Source organism: Anastrepha obliqua, chromosome 3 (assembly GCF_027943255.1).
Source record: "Anastrepha obliqua isolate idAnaObli1 chromosome 3, idAnaObli1_1.0, whole genome shotgun sequence".
Taxonomy (NCBI): Eukaryota; Metazoa; Arthropoda; class Insecta; order Diptera; family Tephritidae; genus Anastrepha; species Anastrepha obliqua.
Window position 1 is genome coordinate 87,468,879 of NC_072894.1, and position 24,879 is coordinate 87,493,757.

The window sequence follows — 24,879 nt, forward strand, 5'->3', positions numbered from 1 at the left end:
TAGATGAAATTTTTCTTATGCTAGGGCAATGTGAACCAGTTCTATCTCTTAATCCGGCGCGTGTTGAGTGTGTTATTGGTGGCAATTTGGATCAACAGGAGATACCTAAAAGCAATAATACATTGCATTCCAGGATGCCTAACATAAAAGTGTTTTCTGGCACTTCCCACCCGGATTTAGCCCAGAGAATCGTTGACCGTTTGGGCATAGATTTGGGGAAGGTAGTAACGAAGAAATTTAGCAATTTGGAGACATGGTGAGTATAAATAAATTTAAAGAATGAAAATGCTTTATTCAATCTTGAGTTGCCTCAGTTGAGTTCAATTTATGAATTAAAACTCGTATATGTAATTGCGCACATCTATATCTGCCTCGGTATGGTTACTAATAAGAACATCATCTTAACGTTGACAGGCGTTTAATGCCACATGTTCTTAAAAACATTGAGTGGATTCATGGTAACTTTAAGAAGTTGTAATGTCGCACAACGTGTTCAGTTGGCTATAAGTTAGGAACAGGAGGCTGATCATAAACTGCTACAACCCCGACTTTTGTTATAAAAAAAAGGATTTGCTTGACCTTACCAACAATTAGCAATCATGAATCTAAATGCAGTTCGCGAGCTTAAAAGTGTGAAGGTTTCGCGGCATTCGAACCACCAAATCAGAAAAACAAAATATATGTAAATGTTGTTCTAGCGAAATCACCTAAGAATTTGCTTTAATTCGTTTCACTCAATTTTGTTTGTAAAAATGTTTTGTTCCAAAACTAGCTTTACTGCGATCCGCTTCGCCGGAAAACAAAGTAAACTTAAATTGTTTTCAGCTTTATTATTAATAGGTAAAGTAGTGTTACAATGTCATGCTTTAGACTAAAGCTCGCGGATATACAGTGAGTCAAAAAAGTATTGGCACACTCAAAATCAAAGTTCTCAATGCTATAACTTTTCTTCTAATGAAAGTATAAAAAAATAGAAAACAGTATTTTCTAAATGTATTTATTTATTACGTATCTGAACAAAAAACAAATTAATTTCGATTTAGGCTTACAGCTCAACCTTGAAAGGTAAAATAAGGCACAAATTCAAATCAAAAAAGTATTGGCATATTACGAGGGGTGCCTTTTATATTTCGGAATTAGAGAACAAAAACAAATTTTAATCATCGAAAATCACTTTATTGCTTTTCAAAATATTCTCCATGAAGATCTATACACTTTTGCATGCGTTTGAGCCAATTGTCGAAGCACTTTTGCCACTCTGAATGAGGTACCTCCAAAACATGCATTCTGAATGCCGCAACCGCTTCTTCAGGTGTCGAAAAACGTTGACCTCTCAGTTTGTTTTTTACGTACGGGAATAAAAAGAAGTCATTCGGGGCCAAGTCAGGACTATACGGCGGATGACCCATTAATTCGATGTTTTGGGTGCTCAAAAATGCAGTTGTTTGAGCCGATGTGTGAGAGCTCGCATTGTCCTGGTGAAGAGTGGTCCGTCTTTGGCGATTGGTTTTCCTAATTTCTTGGAAGACAACTGGCAAACAAATGGTTGTGTACCACTCAGAATTTACTGTTCTGCGTTGTTCTAGAGGTACGGGCAACATGTCCAGTTTTTCCGAAAAAACAGGCGACCATTTGCTTGGAAGTGCTTCGTGCGCGAACAACTTTTGTTGGATTTGGCTCATCTTGAAACACCCATACAGTCGACTGCTGTTTACTTTCGGGCTCATACGCATAAATCCATGATTCATCACCTGTCACGATGTCATAGACGTGTTTCGAAGCCTTGTTTTGAGCGATTGACAAATTGTGTGGGACCCAACGCGAACAAATTTTTTTGACAGTCAAATGTTTATGCAATATTGAATGTATGCTGGTCCCACTAATGCCTAAGATTGTCTCAATCTCACTATAGGTCACATGACGATCTTGCAATATCAGTTCGCGCACAGCATCAATGGTTTTCGGAACAACAACTGATTTTGGACGACCTTCACGAAATTCGTCTTGGAGTGAACTACGACCACGATTGAATTCACCATACCATCGATAAACACTGGTCCTTGATGGAGCTTCATCGCCAAAAACTGAATTAAGTTCATCCATGCAATGTTGCTGAGTTAATCCACGTCGAAAGTTGTAAAGAATAATCGCCCGAAAATGTTCTCGATTTAAATACTGTAAACAATACAAATAGCGCTGGTATTTCAAAACGTTCTGAGTACGTAAAAGCCAAAAAATGTCAAACTTTGCGATACAGCTGTCAGTTGCCAGATTGCAACACCAGGGTTGCCAAATCTTGCCAAATAAAAGGCACCCCTCGTATTTATGTTAGCTTATGCTTTTGGCCCTATAACGGTAAACTCCCGTTATTTCCGCTATTGTTTTTTGCTTATTCATACAGTCGCAATCACCTTAGATCGCGATTTCAACGGGCATAGGGGGGGCAAAATGGGCCGTGGTGCAGAAATTTTCCTAGAACTAAAACTTGTCGATAAATCATGGTCCAGCGTTCGAAACACCGTTATGCATTATTGCAATACTGGCAAAATAGCTCCGGGGAGCAAAACTGGTCGCCCAAAAAAATTAACCGAACGACAGAAGCGAATTGCGGTGTCCACGGTAGCACAAAATGCAAAAACTTTGGCTTTCAAATTGTGTGAGACCCTGAAAAATTCATTTGAAATTAATTTTAACCCACAAACTGTTCGGAATACCCTATATAAGGCTGGGTGTCATGGCCGGGTTCCTCGACGCAAACCCTTCATTTCGAAGGTAAGTAAGGAAAAGAGGGTAGAGTTTGCTAAACAGCATTTCAATAAGCCCATCTCTTTTTGGAACACCACCATACTTAGTGATGAATCAAAATTCAATTTATTTGGGTCAGATGGAGCACAAAAAATTTGGCGAAAGCCACATATGAGCTTCAAAAGAAGAAACTGCTCAAAACAGTTGAACACGGCGGAGGAAATGTGATGGTTTGGGGGTGTTTCGCGGCATCTGGTGTCGTAAAGCTCGTGCTCATAGATGAGACAATGGATAAGCATGTGTATGGCGACATTCTTAAAGAAAATTTAAGTCCGAGTGTCGAAAAACTGGGCCTTAATGGGACAACTTGACAATTTCAACAAGGTAATGACCCAAAACATTCATCTTATCTTGTGCAGGAGTGGTTGATATACCATTGCAAATTGCTTAAAACTTTGATTTTTCGAGTGTGCCAATACTTTTTTGATTCACAGTGGCTCAATATATGTAGAACTCGGACACGCATAGCATGCAGTTTAAAATTCGAAATTTTTGTAAGAAATGCAAATTAAATATTTTTATTTTTCTATTGGGTATTCGAATAGGACTTTTAAAAAAAAATAATAATAATTTACAAATCTTACCTCCTTGTTATTGTATAAAAAATTTATCATGCATCATTCACAAAATTGATGTCAAGAAGGCGGGCATCTGACACTATTGCGATTGTTTGGCACTTTAAAACGGGGGATCCCACAATTAATTTCCTCTCTGTAGAATCGTGCAAAGAAAGAACCAAACATAAATAATTAAAGTAAAATTTCAGTCGTGTTTTGTGGAATAATAGTCCAAACTATAAACATTGATAGACAGCGTGGACAGAGCTTAATTCAAGTCAGAAATTTAATTATTCATCATAATGGAAAAGGTAAAACCGTTAGGAAAATCGCAGAAATAGTGTGTATACCCGGCAAGTTTAGCATACACATGTACATACGTATTTAGGTTAGATGGTTAATCCTATGTGTGGAGAAGACCTAATGAAGAGTAATTCAAGGTCGACCACAAACGCAATGGTGTTACAACTTCACAGGAAGGTTTGGCGTTGTTTAATCGCAATATGGAGGAGTTTCTGCGCCGTTTTGTAACCGTGTACGAAACATGGATCCATCACTACACACCAGAGACCAAACAACAGTCGAAACAGTGGGTTTCTAAGGATGAATCGGCTTAATAAGCACACGAAATTCAGTTTTTTCCATTTTCTCCTCAAATTACTGGGTAGTCTGATAAAGGTAGCTGTAAAACACAAACTAACTGACGCAGCACGTTCAAATTTTGACAGGAGTCAACTGACAGATGCCCGTTGACAGGAGCAGTATTTCTTTTTCAGTGAAGAGGTCAGAAATACAAAAAGTCACGGACTTATTGACGCGCCCTCGTATTATCATAAAATTCAACAAAAATGTATTCGATTTCTTTAAAATGATCTGATCTGCAGATCTCTTTCCATTTAAAATTATTTTTAAAGTATAAAGCAATGCCACCTTCTCGAGTCTTCGTAGTCCTATCACATCTAATAACAGTGTAGCCGCACAGAGAATATATATTATTATCAATATTCTCTTTAAACCATGTCTCTGTACTACATATTAAGTCAATGTTCAAATTATCAAAAAAAAAAAAATTTAGATAGTCAATTTTTTCAGAATACAAACTTCGCGCATTCAACTGACAGTCATTAAACCCATTGTAGGGATTAGAAATGAGTTTAAACATTCCTCTTGCATGTTCTTTGTCTACTTGTTTTGCTATTTCATTACACATTGTCTTACCGTAGTTGTAACACTTCAAATCCGAGTTTTCTTCATAGTTTCCTTCCTCGACGTAGGTTCTTCAACATCAACCCGATGGACTTGGCTTGCTCAAGAGAGCTGCTTTTTTTTGTGTTAGTGCAAATGGCACTGTTTTCAAACGTCCCCTTCGGTGTGGAGTATGCTGTCAGTTTTGCGTCCGAGTCTTGTATACTTATAAATGACTGGCACTTCATCTTTTTAACAAAGTCTTCTGTTTCTTTTGCATACGCCAAATGTGCCAACCGCCCAATCCTGCAAGCTCTCATTTGTCTTCTGATAGTGATTCGTCAGTTCCATCTGGAACATTTGTTGCCTGGGGTCACTTCCATAACGTCTGTTTATTGCTGCTGCCAGACTCTCATTGTTACACCAATCGGCTTTTGGAACTGTCTGCAGTACTTCGGCGGCGGAACCCTTGAGCGAGACAACCAATGCAGCAACTTTGTCTCCCGTACTCCAGTGATTTGTTATTACTGTTGTTCCAAACTGGAGCTTAAATATAAAGACTGGTATAGTGCCGTCGAAGGATGGTACTTTTACTTTCGGATCGCTGATTAACATATTCGGACGATTTAATTGCAATTCACAGAGGCGAGTTTTCACTGCATTTACCTCAGCCTCAATCGTTTCTAGTTGCGACGTAAAGGTCCTGTAGGTTCTGTCTTCTCGCGTCGCACTGTACTTCTAATTCACAATCTACGCTGTTTCAATTCCTTCTTAAGCTGCTGAACTTTGAGTTCGCTCAACTTTACCATTTTCACGATCCTGTTTCTGGGACTTTATTCAACAATCCCACTTCTGACACCAATTGTTACGAATTTTTTTACGGTAAAGTTCAAATAAATCTCTTACAATAACTCTGTGAGTTCGATTACTGGATTGTTGAATAAAGCTTAAAAATTAATGGCAACACACTTGCTTTACTTTATTTCCAACACCATGGGCATGCGACTCCGCTTATATATGTATGCTTAATAACTATCGTAATTTCTACATCTGCTCGTACCTCCTGGTAAGTTCTGTTGTAGTAGCAGCTTACTAGTCACCTATCGTCTTCGTCTAACTCATATACGAGGTCTGTTCAAAAAGTATAGCGAATTTTGAATTTTCGCAGGTTATGTACAGGGTTTGATTGAAAAGTAATGAACCTTATTTTTTTAAGCAGTTTTATTAAATCTTTTGGCTTATACAACTAATATTCTTCAAAATAGGACCCTTGAGCGTCAATATACCGCTGGTAGCGGTCCTTCCACTGCAGGAAACATTTTTTAAACTCATCCGCCGGAATCGCGTTCAATTCGGCTGTCACAGTTTTTTGAATCGGCTTGATGGAGTCGCCTCCCCTACAGCTCTCTTTTCAGGTGCGGGATCAAGAAGTCCGTAGGGGACAGGACTGGGCTGTAGGGAGGGTGGGGAAGCACCGGAACCCCCATCTTGGCCAATGCAGAGGTGCAGAGGAAGGCGGTGTGCGCCGGCGCATTGTCGTGATGAAGGGTCCAATTGTTGACGAGGTCGGGCCGAACCCGGGCGACGCGGTTTTTCAGCCGAAGGAGCACTTCTTTGTAAAATTCCGCGTTTACAGTGCTTTCTGGAGGTACAAACTCCTTGTGTAGAACGATGCCTCGAGAGTCAAAAAAGATGTTCAGCATGGTATTGACCTTGGATTTCGACATGCGCCTCCCGGCCTTCCTTGAACGACTTGTGCCACCGTTTTACCTGGGCACTGGACAAAGAGTCGGGGCGACGCAAAATTCATACCAAAACTGCTCAATTTCCCAAACCAAAAGCAGCATCGCATGAACATTGCTAATGAGATGTTGGACTGTCCGCGACGACCCAAATTTACTCCAGAGGGGCATAACTGGTGACGAATCGTGGGTTTACGGTTATGACGTGTAAACCAAAGCTCAATCATCTCAATGGAAACTGCCCCACGAACCAAGACCGAAAAAAGCGCGCCAAATTCGGTCGAATGTAAAAGTTTTGCTTACCATTTTCTTCGATTGCAGGTGCGTTGTGCATCATGATTTCTTGCCACAGGGTAAAACGGGCAATAAGGATATTACCTCCAAGTTATGGGCAATTTGCGCGAAGTAATCCGCCAGAAACGCCCGGATTTGTGGAAGAACAAAAATTGGCTCTTGCATCACGATAACGGGATTACTTTGAAGGGGACAAAATAGATATTGATGAACAAATAAATAATTTTTGAAAAAACACCAAATTCGTGATACTTTTTAAACACACCTCGCAGCAGTAGACCCAGAAAACGTGCACTGACTAGATATCTGCTGTCGCCATCAAGGCTAATTCATCTTTTTGTTTTGTCCCCTCATTCGCTATTGTTGCCTGTCGGTTCGCGAAACTTCACGACTGTAGCAATATTTTCGCATTAAATTCGCTGCCTTCATTTACTCAAAGCAATCGAAAACAAAAGTAAAAATTAGGAAATTTGGCTCTTTTTCTAAGAGCTCCGAAGGGCCCATAATGAGTCTAAATGGGTCGGGGAGATGAGATTTAATGCCGTATATAAAAATCGCGGTGGAAGGTGCCATAGCCCATCGCCCCTTAAACTTAAACCCGACTCGGCGGCATGAGGTAAGTAAGGAGAGAGTATCCTTCCTTACTTGTACAAATTTTGCTGGAATTGGCGAATCCGCGCTCATTACAAAATGAATAAAAGTCTTTGGATGGCCTGAGCTTAATTTGAATAATGGTTTCACTGAACATTTATTCCAAAGATATGTTTATTTTTTGTGAAAACAAAGAATCCTTAATCCTTAAATTCCTTAAATAAACAGGTTAAGGAGTTCCGTCTTCCGGAAAAAGCTCTTCTTATTGATAATGTTCCATGCCATCCCAAAGAAAGGGAGTTAAAGAGCTACCACGCTCAAATATCGGTAATGTGTTTTCCTCTAAACTATATGGCTCTAATAGGGCCCATGAACCAAAACATTATAAGGCTTACTAAATTGACGCTGCAGATACTCAGAAACCATGTGTACGGAACAAACCAAAATTGAAAATTTCTTTAATTTTAAATGAAACTTATTGCTTTGAAGTGTATTTAATTAATATAATAAAAACAAACTTCGATTGCTATTAGTAAAAAAAATATTTCAAATATTATGAAAAAAACCTCAGTATTTGCGACAACCTCATAACTTGCACCGAGCTCGGTTTTAATTACGTACCTACAGGAATCGAGTTACTGTATATCATATGTATATGTACAGCTGCGGTCAAAATCTTAGTAGTGCACATACGTAAAATGGAATGGGTTAAAAAAGTGCGTGTAATCGCTTTTACAAAAAATTTTATTTTTTCCCTCTTATAGCCCAAAATGTCAAACAAAACAAATCCCAAAAAAATCCAACGTTTATCTTATTTCAGTAAGGTAAAATTATATTTAGAAAAAACTGAAGCGAATTTTGAGCTGTCAAAAACTTAGTAGTATAACAAATTGTAAGAAAAATTTTGACAAAACTTTTATATGATGGTGATTTTATTTTTAATTTTACATGGGGTTTTGTTTAGTATTTAAATTAGTATTTTGTTGCATGACCCTTATTCTTTAGAATTGCAGCACAACGGCGTTGCATTGAGTCAACAAGTTTTTGGCATCTTTCAATCGAAATCGACTCCCATGCACTCTTTATAGCTTTCCATAGTTGCGTATTAGATGTTGGCTTGCGTTGGACTACTGCCTCCTTACCACAAATTTTCTATGGGGTTTATGTCTGGTGACCGTGGCGGCCATTCCATTATGTTGATCTGCCTCTCCTCAAACCATCTTTTAGCAACTTTGCACGAGTGTTTGGGGCCGTTGTCTTGCTGGAACGTCTAAACAAGCGGCATTCCGTCTCTGACATATGGCAGCATAATGTCCTTGAGTATATCTAAATATGAAGCGCCAGTCATCATTTCCTTAACCCAATGAATGGGTCCCACGCCTAGCCAAGAAAAGCATGCCCAGACCATAATGATAGAACTACCATGCTTTATTGTTTTTGTTGTATACTTTTGGCTGGTAATCTTCGACTCGTCCGACCATAAAATGTTGCGCCATTTGGTTGAAGGCCAATTTATATGTTCTTTTGCGAGTTAAAGTCTCTTTTCTACATGCGTTTTTGTCAACAACGGTATTTTGCTTGGACTGTGGGCGCCCAGGTCGTGCTCCCGCAAACGCCGACAAACAGTCTCAACGCTCGAAGACAATTTTAAGGCATCTTTTATCTCAGTAGCAGCCGCAAATGGAAACTGCTTTGAGTATCTGACGATAGACTTAACTTCTCTTGCCGACATTGCTAGCTTTCTTCCACGCTTTTGGCCACTTGGTTTGTACTTGATGGCATTACGTACCATTGTTGGTGAGCAACCAATGATATTTTGAGCTTCCACATAAGTTTCCCATCAGCAATCAATTATTTTACTCGTATTAGGGCGCGTTTCTCGGGTGTGCAATTTTTCCTTCTGGACATTACTGAATGAGGAATAATAAAAATGTGGCCATTAGCTACAGAATATCAATTAAATAAACTTATCTCACCGTTTTTTTTTAATTTTCACAAAGATTTTAATAAAATAACAGTTTTATTTAACATTTTTTGACATAAAATAAATCTTATAAGTTGTATTTATCTTCCCACAGTTCACATATTTCAATCAAACCCAAACGAAAGCTTCAGCATAAGTAAAATAAATGAAATATTAGTTCCACAAAAAAATAGGAGTAATTTATATACAATAATAAAAAAATATTTTAAACTTTATAGCCTCGGCTTTTCAGTACTGCATCACATCATTGTGGCATAGAGTCTATGAGTCAGGATGACGAAGTTTTTGGGGTTCCTTTTCATGCCTCTTTTTGTACCTTCCATAAATTTCTAGAATTGGTTGGCTTCCGTTCAGCAACACGTTTTTGGTGTCAGTCCATAAGTTTTCTATGTGGTTGCGGTCGGGAGAGTCAGAATCCCATTGACCCTAACGCATTATTTTACGGCCTTGTTGGTATGTTTGGGATCATTTCCTATTGATAGTCCGTTTTATTGGCATATGGTAACGATCAAATAAATTGGGCCTCCTCGCTATATGAATAGCTACCCCATACCATTTTTTTATTGCCGCCATGTGTGTGGATTTTCTGTGGTGAATCGGGGATTATAATCGGTATTGGGTGGGCGCCGAACATACTGTACTACCGAACAATTCGATTTTGCTTTCACCCGACCACAATAAATTTCGCCATTTATCGGAGCAGTACTTTTTGGGGACTGAAAAACTTAGGTCGTCGCGGATGATTGATTATTTTGAATGGATTACTATTCGTCTTTATCGGATATATTTTGCTTTCGTCCGAGATTATTATGCTTATTCTTATAATGTAAGGCATTTGCTACCATATGGGCAGAACATCTCTGTTTTCTTAGCCTTTTAGGCATGGCTCTGTTATCTACTGTTGTTCCTCGGTACAGTGATTTCCTCTACCCATCATCATTGGCATTATGATCTGGGGTGGACCATTGCCTCCTCTACAATATGTCTCCATTCTTCTCAACAGTCCGCTTTCGCTCTGTGTCGTGGGATTTTCATCTTTCGTATATTGTCTCCTACGTCTTGCAACCATCGTCTCCTTGACCGGCCTCTCCTTCTTGCTCCTCCAGGGTTGGCTTGGTCGTTCTTTCGTTGCTCATTCTTAAAACGTGTCCATACCACCGTAATATTTGGGACTTTATAAACTGCGTTACATTTCCTCCCGCGATTAAAACACTGCGCTCTTGGTTATACCGTATACGGTAGGTACCGTCGTCTAATCGTATACGGGCGAATATTCTTCTCAAATCGCATCAGTAAATTCACGTCATTAACTTTAAAGACCCATGTTTCACAGCCGTATATGAGAACCGGTCTTATTATAGTTTTGTACATATGTAGTTTTTGTTCCTTTAATATCAATGAAAACTTCATAAGTTTGATATGGCCAAAGTATGCTCTGTTAGCTGTCTGAATTCGGTCTTGTATAGATAAGGACATATCCTTATTTATGCTGAGTACTACGCCTAAGTATTTAAACTCTTGCATGAACTCAAAAACACAACTTCCCATTCTGATGTAACTATAATGAAAGGATCGTGTCATATATTTTGTCTTTTTTTTTTATTTATATTGAGGCAAGCTGGTCTTGTAGCTTGCTCTAAGCGCATGAATGCGATCTGAAGAGCTTCCCTATTTCTCGAAAGAATGACAATGTCGACAGCGTATGTATATATTCGCAGTGTTAAATTAAATGAAAGCGTTGATAGTAAGTCACCTTGCCTCAGCCGGATTTCATTTCGAATTCGTCAAATATTTCGCCATTCATTATTACTTTAGTGTTTGAGTTCATAAGAGTCATATTGATCAAATTTATGTATTTTTGTGGTGATGATCGATATAGTTTCTGTTGAGTTTATCAAATGCTTGCTTAAAGTCTATAAAGAGACAGTGGTGATTAATGTAGCATTTTTTGAATATCTGCGACATGATAAAGCATTGATCTGTTGTCGAGCGTCCGATTTTAAAACCGCATTAATAATCTCCCACGATCTCTTCTGCATACACATTTAGTTTCTCATACAGTATGTTTGATAGAATTTCGTAGCTCACGTTGAGAAGAGCTATCCCTCTATAATTTACACTATTTAATTTATCTCCTTTTTTTTATAAATTGGGACTATTAGGCTTGTATACCATTCTTCAGGCATGTTTTCTGTTCTCCAAATTTGAAGTATTATTTCATGTATCTGTCTTATCAACTCTTCTCCGCCATATTTTATAAGCTCTGCATTTATACAGTCTTCATCACCTGACTTGTAGTTTTTCAGCTTCTCTATTGCTCTTTTCGTGTCATTAAGATTCTACTGTGTATACAGTACCTACCAATAGGCGCGTCATCTTCATTATTAATTAAAGCCCATTAAAATGTTCTTTCCAGAAATTTAGCACTTCATTTCTATCACTGAGTAATGCCCGAATTCTGTAAGCAGTCTCAAGTCGCTAATTGAGACTTTTCGTGGTGAAATTTGATTTTGAGACTAGTTGCAATTCAGTCAGCAATCTCACGTCATTAGTCTCAAAAAAAAGTCACTAATTAGTGATCTACTTCTGACCAGCTCACAAAACGAAAAATATGGAAGAGGAATTAATTATTTTATATAATATATAATATATTGCAAAAAAAGCGCGAAAATGAAGCGAAGTAATATGTTTTGGGTAAAAATTTCTTAAAAACGCGAATAATTGTGTATTTATTGACGTTTTAGAAATATGCGTAGACGGATTCCGGCAAGTTTACGCAGCACGGAAGACCCATTCCTTCTGGAAGAAGGCGTTTTCAGGAGGTTTTTTAGATTCCCGAAATCCTTCTGCTGGGAACTTATTCAAGATCTCAAACCACTTGACAAGTTTGAGCGGAATTCCCAGCTCGTTCATTTCAACGGAATGTATATAGAGATGCAATTCAACATTTATCGATTATTAATTTTGTTTGTCTCAATTGAATTGTTGATAAACCGATTCAGGTAAAAGGTTTATAAAACAGAAATTAAAAACGTTATTTTGTATGAGCTTAGTAATATTCATATTCTTTATGTTTTTGATGAAGAATTTCGCTTGATAAATGAGTTTAAAAAATTCCATTACATATGGAATCGATAAGTGAATTTTTGCTCAACTTTTTGACTATCTCTAGCCGATACGAGCCATCAGCTGACTGTCTCTATTTATTTTCACCATGATATTTGGTGAAATTCTTGTGACTTTCCCTTACTGAATAGCAAAATCGTCTCAAGTCACAAAAAGAGTCACTAATTTATAATCTCAATTTTAGTGACTTGAGATGAGATTCTCTTACAGAATTCGGGCATATATCACCATTTTTGTTTTTTTTTGCTCATGTGTTTCTTTATCTTTGTTTGTTGTGAAAATCTTGCTCTATTATTGCTAGTTCTCTTTCCATATATTGTAATATTTTTTATAATTTTTAGAGATTTCCTCTACCCACTAGGATCATAAACGCAATACATAAATACTTTTAGATTTGTACCTATGTATATATTATTTTTGAATTAAAAGCTATTTTGATTGCAAAACGTTTGCAATGCAATAACAAGTGTCTCGGAAAATAACGTGACTTCTATAGTGTGACGTTACATGAGTTACAAAAAAGTTATGCATTCATGTACATTTTTTGTGCCGGCCCCCTATTATTTCGTAGACAACTGTATATTAAGTCAGTTTATCTTTTAACAGCATTCACAATAAGGGGATTAGCTACACTAGCATGCTTCAGATAATGTCACATTACGCCTAAGAAATAGATTATCAGATATCGAAAATCTAACCTTAGAATTTTTTTAGATTGATAATAAGTAAAAACAAACTAAAATTTCTTTTTAATTTTCAGTGTTGAGATCGGCGAGTCTGTACGTGGCGAAGATGTTTACATTGTACAGTCCGGTTCTGGGGAAATTAATGATAATTTGATGGAACTTCTGATAATGATTAACGCTTGTAAGATAGCTTCAGCTTCTAGAGTGACTGCAGTTATTCCATGCTTCCCATATGCCCGCCAAGATAAGAAAGATAAGGTAAGCTATTCATATTTCGCAGATTGCACGTGCTTTGGGATGTACTGGACATTGTGTTATTGGGATAGAGAATTAAAAATTCCACTCGTGGCAATTCGTGCAATTCTATTATAATTTTTAATTTGACGCCGGTAGGTGCTTGCTGTATTTCTTAACCAGGGAAATTGAAGTGCAGTCCGTTCTTATTATTATTTTTATGCCCCTTAAGGGGTTAGGTGGGTTACAGAGGTTCAAAAAAAGGATATTTTTACTATTTTTTTTTTAATATATACAATAATATATTTTATTTAAACAATTCAGCATATCAAAGATACATATTTAAACAGTATTTTGTGAAATTTTTATTTAAAAATTCCGAAAACTCAGCCGTTGGTACCTCATCTCCCTTAACGTCTCACAAAAAAATGCTCTTGCCGTGGACAGCATAACTCATTATTGGTTCATTTAAAATCAAAAAACCAAAAATATTTCGTTAGTACATGGATAAATCTCGTTACTGGACGAAGGAAAAAAAAAATAAAATTTAATTTGAATTTTTGACAGACTTTGAACAAAAAAACACATTTTTTGGTCAAATTTTCGTCATGTGTTGGCTCGAAAAAATTAGTTGTAATAAAAATAAAAAAAAATCCTTCGTTCAATAACTTGATAATGTTATTCCAAAGATGTGTGCAAAATTTGAACAAAATCGCTTCATAACTTTTCGAGAAATCGTGTCCACCGACTTAAAAAATCGAGTTTTGAGATAAACGCGTATACCTGCGAAACGCTGCACTGACATGGCCTGATGGGCGGAACTTCTGAAGGGTCTATCTCGTAGAATTTTACTCGGATCAATTTGAAATTTTAGGAGAATATTTTAAACATATTATACTATTTAATAAGACAAAAAAAAAAATCGATTTTTTGAATTTTTCAAACCCACCTAACCCCTTAACCTATCGGCACCTCATCTCCTGTTTAGCCGATTGTAGCACTCACAATTGAACGCCGATTTGCGGTGGTTGACTACAGTTATAAATTTTTTAATTTCAAATTTGTATTTGAATAAAATATATACTTATATAGGTAGGTTCTTAAAGTAAAAGTAAAATTTTCATGAAAGTAGGATTTTATGTATTATGATAGATCATGTAAAAATAATGTCTTTATCAAAACGGCTACTAAAAATCTATGGTTGAATTTTTAATTAATAAAGATATTTCTGTATGATGTCAAATCAACTAACAATTTTTTTAAGGTATTAACAATCAAAGATTTTGGTGATGATTTGTTGTAAAACTCGTTTGCTCGTGAGCGGTGGGGCAAAACTTCAATGTAATACACTTAACAATGAGAACATTTTTTCATTGGAACTACTTTTAGCAGTTCAAATTGACCTTTTTAATAAACATGTGCATTTGGGGAATAACTTCGAAACGTTCGGACAAACACCAAACAAAGGTTGTACGCGCCAATTATGTATAAAGCGAGTAAAATAATAACGGTCGCTTATTTCTTCAGATTTACTTTCGTATAAAATTTTATTTATTGCCTATTTATTACCAACTATTAGATGTTATATAATTTACATTTCATTTTGTAGCAAGGTTGTGAACAGGATGGATGTGAAACTTGAATTGCATTTGCAAGGCAAGAAAATTTATGAAATTATCATGCCCATGAAAAGATTTGTTTAAATAAAGAAAAAAACTGGATTCGTAGAAATTCGCCGCTTCGGTACGAAAACTCGCTACAATTCTTAAAATGAGCCACTAGACCGTGCATTTGACAATTAAGGAAACTTAAGGCTTATAAAAAGCTATAGTTGTAAGAAACAGTTTTTTTTCTGTGTGGTTATACAAACGGAAGTAATGTGTTTTTTGACAGTACAATCTGTCACTATCACAATTGTTACAAATTATCGCGTACTTAAGCAGAAGTAATAATTTTATTCTAAAAGTATGTTTTACGAAACAATTTTAAGTATCACATGCTAAATATTGCTCGACTTTTCCCTATCAATAAAGTTAAAAAACAAGCATCTTCATACAAATATTTTATGAAATTAAAAAAAATGCAATTTTTACTAAATCTGTTTTAAATGACTTTGACATCTTAACGAATAGAAAAGTGAATGACCTAATAGAAATTCGACTATTGTTTCCTAGTGGCCTACTTGAAAAATTATGACTCTATGCCCATTTGTTTACAATGTGAGTTTTAAAAAATAAACATTTTTATTTGTCTTAAAGCTTTTCCTACAGTGCAAATATTGATTACAAGATGTACGAAGTTTGTTCAAAAAGTAAGGAGAATTTTCAAATTTCGCGGGCTACGTACATTCGAATTTTGATTATTTTTTTTTATGTGGTACACTCGTCTCGAAGATATGTTCACGGTTTTAGCAATACAGCATATTTAGTTTGTTTGTGACAGGCATAAATAAGACATGATTTCTGCTATCGACTCTTGGCTCTCCTGGACTCTTCCATGGGGGCCATTGGGCTTTGGTTTCGATGTCATAACCATATACCGATGAATTGTCACCAGTTATGACCCTCTTGGGCAAATCTGGATCCTCGTCCTGAGCGATGCTCATGCGACGTTGTTTTTGGTAAAAATTCAGCAATTTTGGAATGAACTTTGCTGCCGCGCGTTTCAGGCCAAAAATTTCCGAAATGATTGCATGTTATGAGCCAACGGATATGCCGACATCCTCAGCAACTTCTCTAATTGTGATTCGACGATTCTCCATAACAATTTCCTTCACTTTCTCAACATTTGTATCTGTTTTTGATGTGCTGGGTCGTCCAGTGCGAGCGTCGTCATTCACATCATCTCCACCTTCTGTGAAAAGCATGTACCACTTGTAAAAGTTTTTTTGACTCAAACAAACTGAACATGCAATATTACGAAAACCGTGAACATACATCTTCGAGACGAGTGTACCACATAAAAAAAATAAATAATCGAAAGTCGAATGTACGTAGCCCGGGAAATTTGAAAATTTTTAATACACCTCTTATATTAGACGAACCGAATTTCGGCCAAAATAAAAAAATATACGACTTTTTTAAAGAACTCTTTCTGTTTTACTAATAATGCCGAAAAATTTCGATTAATATGTAAAAACATCACATCAACTATTTTTATGTATAAATTCAGTGTGCAAAAAAATTTGATTAAGTAGCAGTGAAAGCCGCCCAAATTCAGTGTGATCGATAAAAACCAGGTCCGCTTTTTATATTTTAAGACTAAATTTCCCTCCGTATGTCCACAAATTTGATGTTACAAGCTATAACTCCCATTGTCTATAAGTTTGTTTGATTCCAAAAATTAACAAGCCAGCCCAAATAAAATTTTACTAAAATGTGCGGGGTATATAAAGTTTTTGTTTTTATTTGCTGTTTGTATGTACTTACACAATTTTTGTATAGCATATTCGTGCATGAACTGTGATGCGTCTTAATAATAATAATCATACATAATACATAAATGTGACATACTTTCATAAATGCATAGATATTTCTGGTTTTTAATTGACTGTATTATAATACAATCTAATACAGGGTTGTCTATCAAGCGTTTGAAATTTAATTTAATTTCACTCGACTATAAATAAAATACTCATGAATATTTTTAAATTTTCCAAAAACGTGGAACACAATTTGATTCGAATGATTTCCGCGGCAGGCTTTTTAGTAGTCCATTTTGTCAATCCAATTTTTAAGAGTTTCGCCACTTATTTCACAAAGGAAATTCCGATTTCCTTTGTCCACTCTTGTTACTTTCTGAATGGTTGGTATAATAACATATGTCAAGTCACAGATTCTCATATCCATTTGAATTGATTATTTGATATTAATTCTTGCCAACTTTGTTCAAGCGAAAGGCAACCCATTTTGAAAATGTCTAACCTCAAACTAAATTTCTGGCACATGATGGGTTATACTTTAGCTGTCGAAAGTAAAAAAATAAAACTAGTTCGAATTTCAAACGCTAGATGGGGCAATCTGTATTTAAATTTGATTAACTGAAGTCACATGGTTTCAAAAGTTAAATACAATTTTTTAATATTGAATAATTTTGTGCACTTTTACCCATTTGAGAAGTCGGTTTTTAGTGTATCTTAACATATAATACAATATTAGATGTTTTCTAAAGCATTTCTTTTTCCATTTTCCGATACAGTTGCAAGGTGGCGATGACGGATATGAAAGCATGAAGTTCGCCAAAAAAAACCACGACTGGAAATTTAGGGTATTTACAATTCACAGTTTTTATATAACCTTTCACAAAATAAATTACTGGTTTACTATTGTACCCATGCCAGAATTAGCCGATTTGGGTTTAACGCCTAAAGTTTAATTATTATTTATTTTTAGCTATTTTAAAATGAATAAGACAGATGGTTCGATGCCCATTTCGCGTGGGCAATAATTTCAATTGAATGCCTTTAGTTAATAGTTAGGTGAAGTTTTAAAAATAACGCACAAATCTTAATTATAGTCTGTTTAATGGAAGTGTGACAAAACCGGCAAAATTAACACTTATAGATAGGCGTATGCTTTTCGCAATACGCATAGAGCAATTGGTTAGTTTCATGAGAAATATAGAAATTGTACGTTGTTTTTTACAAAATGAGTTCTACGTATGAAAAACGATTTGAAGCAGTGTTCATATGGACACACACTAAAGGTCCAAAAATGTCAATTACATCTGCAGCAAAATATTCGAAGAAGTCGAAGACCGAAGACGTTCATAAATAATTGGGTGTAACGGTATACCGAAGTTAACAACGTTGAGGACTCCCCCGGACGAGACTCAAAAAAATACCTACCCAAAGCAAGATCAGGAGATTATTGATTTGTTTGTGATAAATCTGAACTTATTATTGCATGAAACTGCAGTAATTTTAAGGAAAAGTGTTAATGTATCCAACGACACGATTCGAGGATACTTGCAGAAGGCCTCAAATTCCGGAAAAATTCCGTTGCTCTCATTATAACACATTTAAAAGAGACATGCATGTGCTAAGGCAAATTCAGAACGGACTTGAGGATGAATCTTCCTTTTGGGCGAATAGATGCATACGTCGGTCCAGGTATACTGCTGATAATCGCCAACTTCAAAAAGTATTAGCTTTAGCTGTGAAGATATTTGAAAGAACTAGCTAACTTTGGATTTAACGAGAAAACAACAATCCCAGCCACCGAAGCCGAAGGTTTGTAAAGTGGACACAGCAAAATGAGATTGAAATGTTGGATTGGCTTTCACAGTCGCCTGATGCCAACCCTGTTGAAAATGTGTAGGTACTGTTCAGAAAAGCTAAAGGAAAATTAAACGCAAAGGAAAACCAATATGGACGTCAAACAGTTATCAAACACCGTTATTAACACAAATTATGACTCAAAGATGTGAAGCCATTATAGCTAATGGTACTGGCTAAACTTTTTATTGAATATTTAATATATTGTGTATAATAAATATTATAAACTCGTACCATGCGGTTTGTTAGAATTGATTTGGTATAATATTTTCTCAGTTGTAGCGGTCTATTAAAGAAACTGTATGCCAGCTTTTACGACACATAATGCCAGAGCAATTTAGTTCTGCGTCTCGATCAATATTTTTCAAAATTGGATTATATAAGTCACAGGATAGGATTCTTCATTTATTTTTGTAGTTTATTTCAGTAAGTATCCAGGCAACAGCAATCGGTAATATTTTAACTTAGGATGCATTATAATAATGAAGAATAATAATTTGCAGGGTTTAATTGAAAATTAATAAGCCTTATTTTTTTAAGCAGTTTTATTAAACCTTTTGGCTTATACAACTAATATTCTTCAAAATAGGACCCTTGAGCGTCAATATACCGCTGGTAGCGGTCCTTCCACTGCAGGAAACATTTTTTAAACCCATCCGCCGGAATCGCGTTCAATTCGGCTGTCACAGTGTTTTGGATCGCCTCGATGGAGTCGAAACGCCTCCCCTTCAGCTTTCTTTTCAGGCACGAGAACAGGAAGAAGTCCGAAGGGGACAGGTCTGGGCTGTAGGGAGGGTGGGAAGCACCGGAACTCCCATCTTGGCCAATGCAGAGGTGCAGAGGAAGGCGGTGTGCGCCGGCGCATTGTCGTGATGAAGGGTCAAATTTTTGGTCCCGAAGGAGCACTTCTTTGTAAAATCCCGCTTTTACAGTGCTTCCTGGAGGTACAAACTCCTTGTGGACGATTCCTCGAGAGTCGAAAAAGATGATCAGCATGGTTTTGACCTTGGATTTCGACATGCGCGCCTTCTTGGGTCGTGGCGACTGGCTCGTGTGCTACTCCGCACTCTCTCTCTTGCCTTCAGGATCGTACTCAAAGCACCAGGTTTCATCTCCTGTGATACAATTGTCTAAAGTATTATCCTGTTCGTCACTTTCCAATACTTCACGACTCTTTTCTACACGCAATTGCTTTTTTTCATCAGTCAAAACCTTTGGCACACACTTTGAGCATTTCAAATTTTTCCGGTCACGATTTCCCGCACATTGTAATAAGTTAAATTTAACTCTTCACTGATCTCACGTAGACTAGCACGACGGTCAATGTTCAAAAATTCACGAACCCGGTTCACAGCTTCGTCTGTTTGCGTCGTCGAAAGCCTTCCAGATCGCTGTTCGTCTTCGACGTCCTCCTGGCCTTCCTTGAACGACTTACCTGGGCACTGGACAGAGATTGGTCCCCGTAAGCCTCCTTAAGTAGCCCAATGGTTTCGGTACTCGTTTTGTTTAGCTCTACGCAAAATTTGATCGAGTAACGTTGCTCCAACGCGGGAAGGCTCATTACTTTTCAATCAAACCCTGTATTATTAAATTATTAAATAACAGCAACCAATGCTCCAATCTCTTAGAGCAGTTGCGGTTCCAGTACGTTTTTTAAATTGTGGGATCATGCAAAATCTTACTCATGCTCGTTATACTAATACCCAAAGACGTCTCAATCTCACGGTATTTGGCATGACGATTTCACTCAATAATTGATTTTGGACGGCCTTCACGGAATTCGTCGGTGAGCGAAAAAAAAATCATTCTACACGTTTTCTAGGGTGGTAAAGAATGATGATTGTTCGCGGTATAATAATTTTAGTTCATGGACGCATTCTTGTCTTATAATCCACATCGAAAATTGTGAAAAAAATTCTTAAACTAAATGTAAAAAAAAACACTAATATGGCTCACACATTCAAATGTGCACTAATATGACTCACCGATTCAAACACTCTCTTCATAGGTCCTGAACCTTTCTGCGGGGTAAATAACAGCTTCAAAAGTGCCTTTCTGCGTGAAAAGGAACAACGAGGTCTAATCGATTACTGGAGAGCCCAAGCGGGCATGCGGTAATCGAAAAGACTCATCGATACAGAACGGATAAATGCAGGAGCAATCCTTAACCTAAGAAGAAAGGACATCAAACTTTACACTGAACTACTAATAGGACACTGTAAACCTAATTATCACATGTAAAAGATAGGTGCGATAGAAAACGATTCCTGTAGACTCTGTGAAGAGGCACAAGAAATAGCAGAACACGTTCTATGCTACTGCCCAGCAGTGGTACGACGCAGACTAAATTACCTGGGAAATGGGGCTATGGATCCAAACCTCTTGGTAGAAATGAAGCCTACAGCAGTTTTGGGATTTATTAACAGCCTAAAACTGTTTGGCTGCACAATAGATCTCTTCAGGTCGCAGTGCACAAACAGCCGATCAATAATAATAATTCCAAAGATGAATATATATGGAGACGAAAAACTGACCTTCAGATATTGACAAGTTAAATCCTCAATTTTCAATTCTTCAATTTTAACAAGTTATCAAGAGACATTAAACGCTCTTTGAGTGTGATACCTCGTTTGGAATTAAGCGGCTGGGTTCGGAATTCTAACGCAATTTTATTCAATATCTGGTCAAGGGAAGATTTACCAGGTAAGAGGTTAAAGTCAAAATGTCTGAAACATCATCAAAAGCGCCGTCGCACCAGTGGTATGTGAGGTATGCCCCCACTAACACTATAACAGTCCTCCTCCTCGGCTGATTTCCACCCTGGTACCGCTGTAAGCATTTCATCGTGGTGGAGCCGGGTTTATGTCCATTGACACAACCAGGTACCTGCGTCTAGGTCCTTCTCTTGTGGACGTATGGAGATTTTACGCCAGCGATAGTATCCACTCCTCCCACTGTTTCATAGATGCGTGGTTGACTCAAATGTCGGCGTCTGTCGTCGTCCAAAAATAATATTGACCCGCTGTCATAGAGAAGTTAAAAAAGGTTTCAAATTAAACTTGGGTTTTATAATAAAACCCATAGTTAACATAAAGTATATTTTATCATGAAAATACAGTTTTAACTTTAAATTGAGGAGAACGTGATTTTAAAATGTTAAATTGAAGTTCTAAGATGGTTCTTTGCTGCTTCTCCATTTTTGAATGTAAATAAAAATAAGCTGATACAGGATGAACCAATTACAGTACTCGTATTTCTTTATATTGCTCATTTTACAGTAGCTAGAAACAATTATGTTATGAAATCAATTAGTAGATATGGGAACACTCAACCTCTTATTAAACTGCTACTAACTATGCTAAAGGCTTGGAATACTCGTACGATAACTAAAAATTTTATTTTATCAATCTCTTAAAAAGACTGCAAAATATTGGTTGGAGTACTGACAGGCACTGTCTCGACACATATTACGCAGGCAAAATGGGAATAGTCCAGAGCGATGCGCGTAACAAATGTCACGAAGCGAATGCTAGGGGTACTTTGGAGCACCTACTTTGCCACTGCCCTGCTCTTTGTATGGCTTGGCAAATGTGCCTAGGGTCAACATATTTTTTCATATTTGAATGATATTGCTGACAAAAGGCTGAACGGCTTGTGGAAAATCGCAAAGACGTGCATTAAGAATTACATACGATAATATATTCGACTCCAAATACAGGCCCCTATGGACCCTGGAGGTTTAAATGAGATATTCTTACAGATAAGCTGACACTACCTAACATTTTTTTGCGCTCTACTCTACATAGTACCTCATCCAGACCCAGCTCCCTTATTAAACTTAAGACAGAACTAGGTTAGGAGATTGGTCGCAGACACGAAAAGCATCAGTGGGCGAAATGCTGTGTAAATGACTGTGCAACCTGCAATGACAGATGGTATACACCTACGACTGGGAATGCTTGGAAAAAACTACCCTTCGGAAGAGAAGGCTTGGCTCTGGGGTCATACATTCCAGCGCACATGTCTTCTTGTGTCTTCAATACATATGTGTACCAGTGCGGGGTACACTGCTGAAGTTTCCTTTCAAATGCATGATAAGACTTTTCTGCTAGAGGGGGCACCCGACTTCATTGCTGGAACTCCTCCGATCGGTTACTAGCCCGACCAGTATTCGATCTTGTGCTTGGCAGCAACGGCGACGGTGTTCGTGCATGAGAACCGCTAGGCAATCAAGGCTGGTTCGTGGTAAAACCCACGACTGGTAGATGGTTTATCATCCTTAAGAAGTCCGCCGCGATAGAGTCGCGGTAAGGCGACAAATCATGACTGCAAATCACTCGGTGACGCATAACACCCTGGATTAAGAGGTGGCAGCTCTTGGTCTTCGTTCTCAAGCGGTATCAGACATCATTAAGAGTCATCGTCTAAACGACAATTCCTTTCAGTGCCTGCATCCGATTTGAAATTTGATTAATCCCCTACACAGCTTAGATCATATACAGTGTAAAAAGAAAAATAAACGATGTGCTACGCCTCCATATAAAAAATGAATAAACATAGGGAAATGGATGGATTTTGTCAAAAGTGTGTTCCTTAGTGAACCAGAGTACGCTGAACTCGAAAATCAAATCTGTCTTTAAGAGATATTATATTTTCGATTAAATTAAGACTAAGAAGATTATGAAAAATGTTTCTGTCTTAAGCATTCCAACAATACCAAATACGTATATATTTGCGACAACAAACTTTTTGATTTTTGCCCGCTTTGAAAGCACTGTGCGTAGCAGCGAAGTCGAGCGCACAGAAAAATTGCACAATGCGCTGAAAGTACTCGAATTCGTTGTTATTGTATAAGCACAATTTATATGTAACCGGCAGTGTATCTATGACTACATGTAAATTGTGCTTATACAATAAAACCGACTTCGAGCATTTTCAGCGCATCGTGCAAATTTTCTGTGCGTTCGATGCGGCATTTCACGGCTATAGTATTTAGTTTGTATAATTTATTTTATTAATTTTATACCCCCATACGTGAAGGTATATATTATATTAAATATGTATTTATTTGATAGTACGAAATGTTGAAGACGTAACCTTGTTTTAAGTTAACGGCGGCGTTTTTTTTTTTGCATCAGTGAATGATTCTGCGCGCAATTGGCACTTGACACACAGCAGCTAACAAACAGTCTTCGCTATGATTGTTGTCATTCTGTCGTGCACTTAGAAGAATCTACATACATTTATGAGTGCATATGCAAAGGTTCCTTCAAAAGACGCGCCTAGATGTTGTTTTAAAATAAACATGTAAAAATTTGGATTTTTTCAGGTTTTACTATTTTTATTCAAAATATATATAATTCTTAATAATTATATGTGAAAAATTATTATATTTATGTCTACCATGAGCACGTCCACAGGTAAAATCCGCCAAAAAGCCGATTCATGAATGTCTCATTGTTGAGAACGTCGAGATAACGATGTTGAAGGTTGTTCAGCAACATTTTACGCTACAGCAATATTATCAACAGAACGTCCAGTTTTTGGTCGCCTGTGTTTATTTTATCCTCAACAGAACCAGTTTCTTGAAATTTTTCGCCAACCTTTAAATTGTCGACTCATTCGGACGATTATTTCCACAAAAGCATTAACAATTTTGCAATAGGTATGTTGTTCTTAAAGATAGACCATTTTCATAATAAGTTTCAATAATTTTAATGCGTTCTATCGTGTAAAATTTTACATCTGTCTACTTGATAAATATCACAGATGACATAAAAAAGGTAGCGTATAAGAATTATTCACTACTGACATCTAGGCTTTACTTTTGAAAAACTCTTTATATACGGAGATGCGGCCACTTGCCATGACAAAAATTGGCACCAAATATTTTTGTGTTCGGAAGTCTAATGTAAACATATAAGTTGATATGAGGTGTGTTAAAAAATAAGGTGAATTTTCAAATTTCGTGGGCTACGTAATTCGTCTTTCAATTATTATTATTTTTTATGTTGGTACACTCCTCTCGAAGATATGTTCACGGTTTTAGCAATATAGCCTGTTTAGTTTGTTTGTGAGAGACATAAATAAGACAAGTGTTTTGTGAGTTGGGCTATCGAAAAAATTGTATCAGAGAAGTTGCATCAAATTTTGTCTAAAAAATGGAATTAAGTGCTCAAAAACACTTGAAAAAATTTGCTCAAGTGGTACAAGCTTTTTACAGAAGGTCGAGAAGATTTGAATGACGACACTGGCTCTGAACGCCTGAGGACGTCAAAAACCGATGAAAATTTTGAAAAGTGCAGAAAATTGTTATCGAGAATCGTCGAATCACAATTAGAGAAGTTGCTGAAGATGTCGGTATATCGGCATATCGGTTGGTTCATGCCATGCAATCATC

General features: G+C 37.0%; 1 protein-coding gene across 2 annotated transcripts in view; it reads left to right on the forward strand.

Moving 5' to 3' along the window:
* The window catches only part of LOC129240356 (ribose-phosphate pyrophosphokinase 2), a 69,401-nt gene continuing 44,522 nt past the window's right edge, over positions 1 to 24,879 (forward strand). Inside the window, exons 1-3 of one of the 2 annotated variants that reach the window (XM_054876109.1) lie at positions 1 to 256; positions 13,045 to 13,228; positions 17,402 to 17,470. In XM_054876109.1, coding sequence (XP_054732084.1) covers positions 18 to 256; positions 13,045 to 13,228; positions 17,402 to 17,470 — 492 coding nt within the window. In that variant the 5' untranslated portion in view covers positions 1 to 17. The remainder of the gene's footprint in view (positions 257 to 13,044; positions 13,229 to 17,401; positions 17,471 to 24,879) is intronic. The other variant, XM_054876110.1, reaches the window with a different exon arrangement.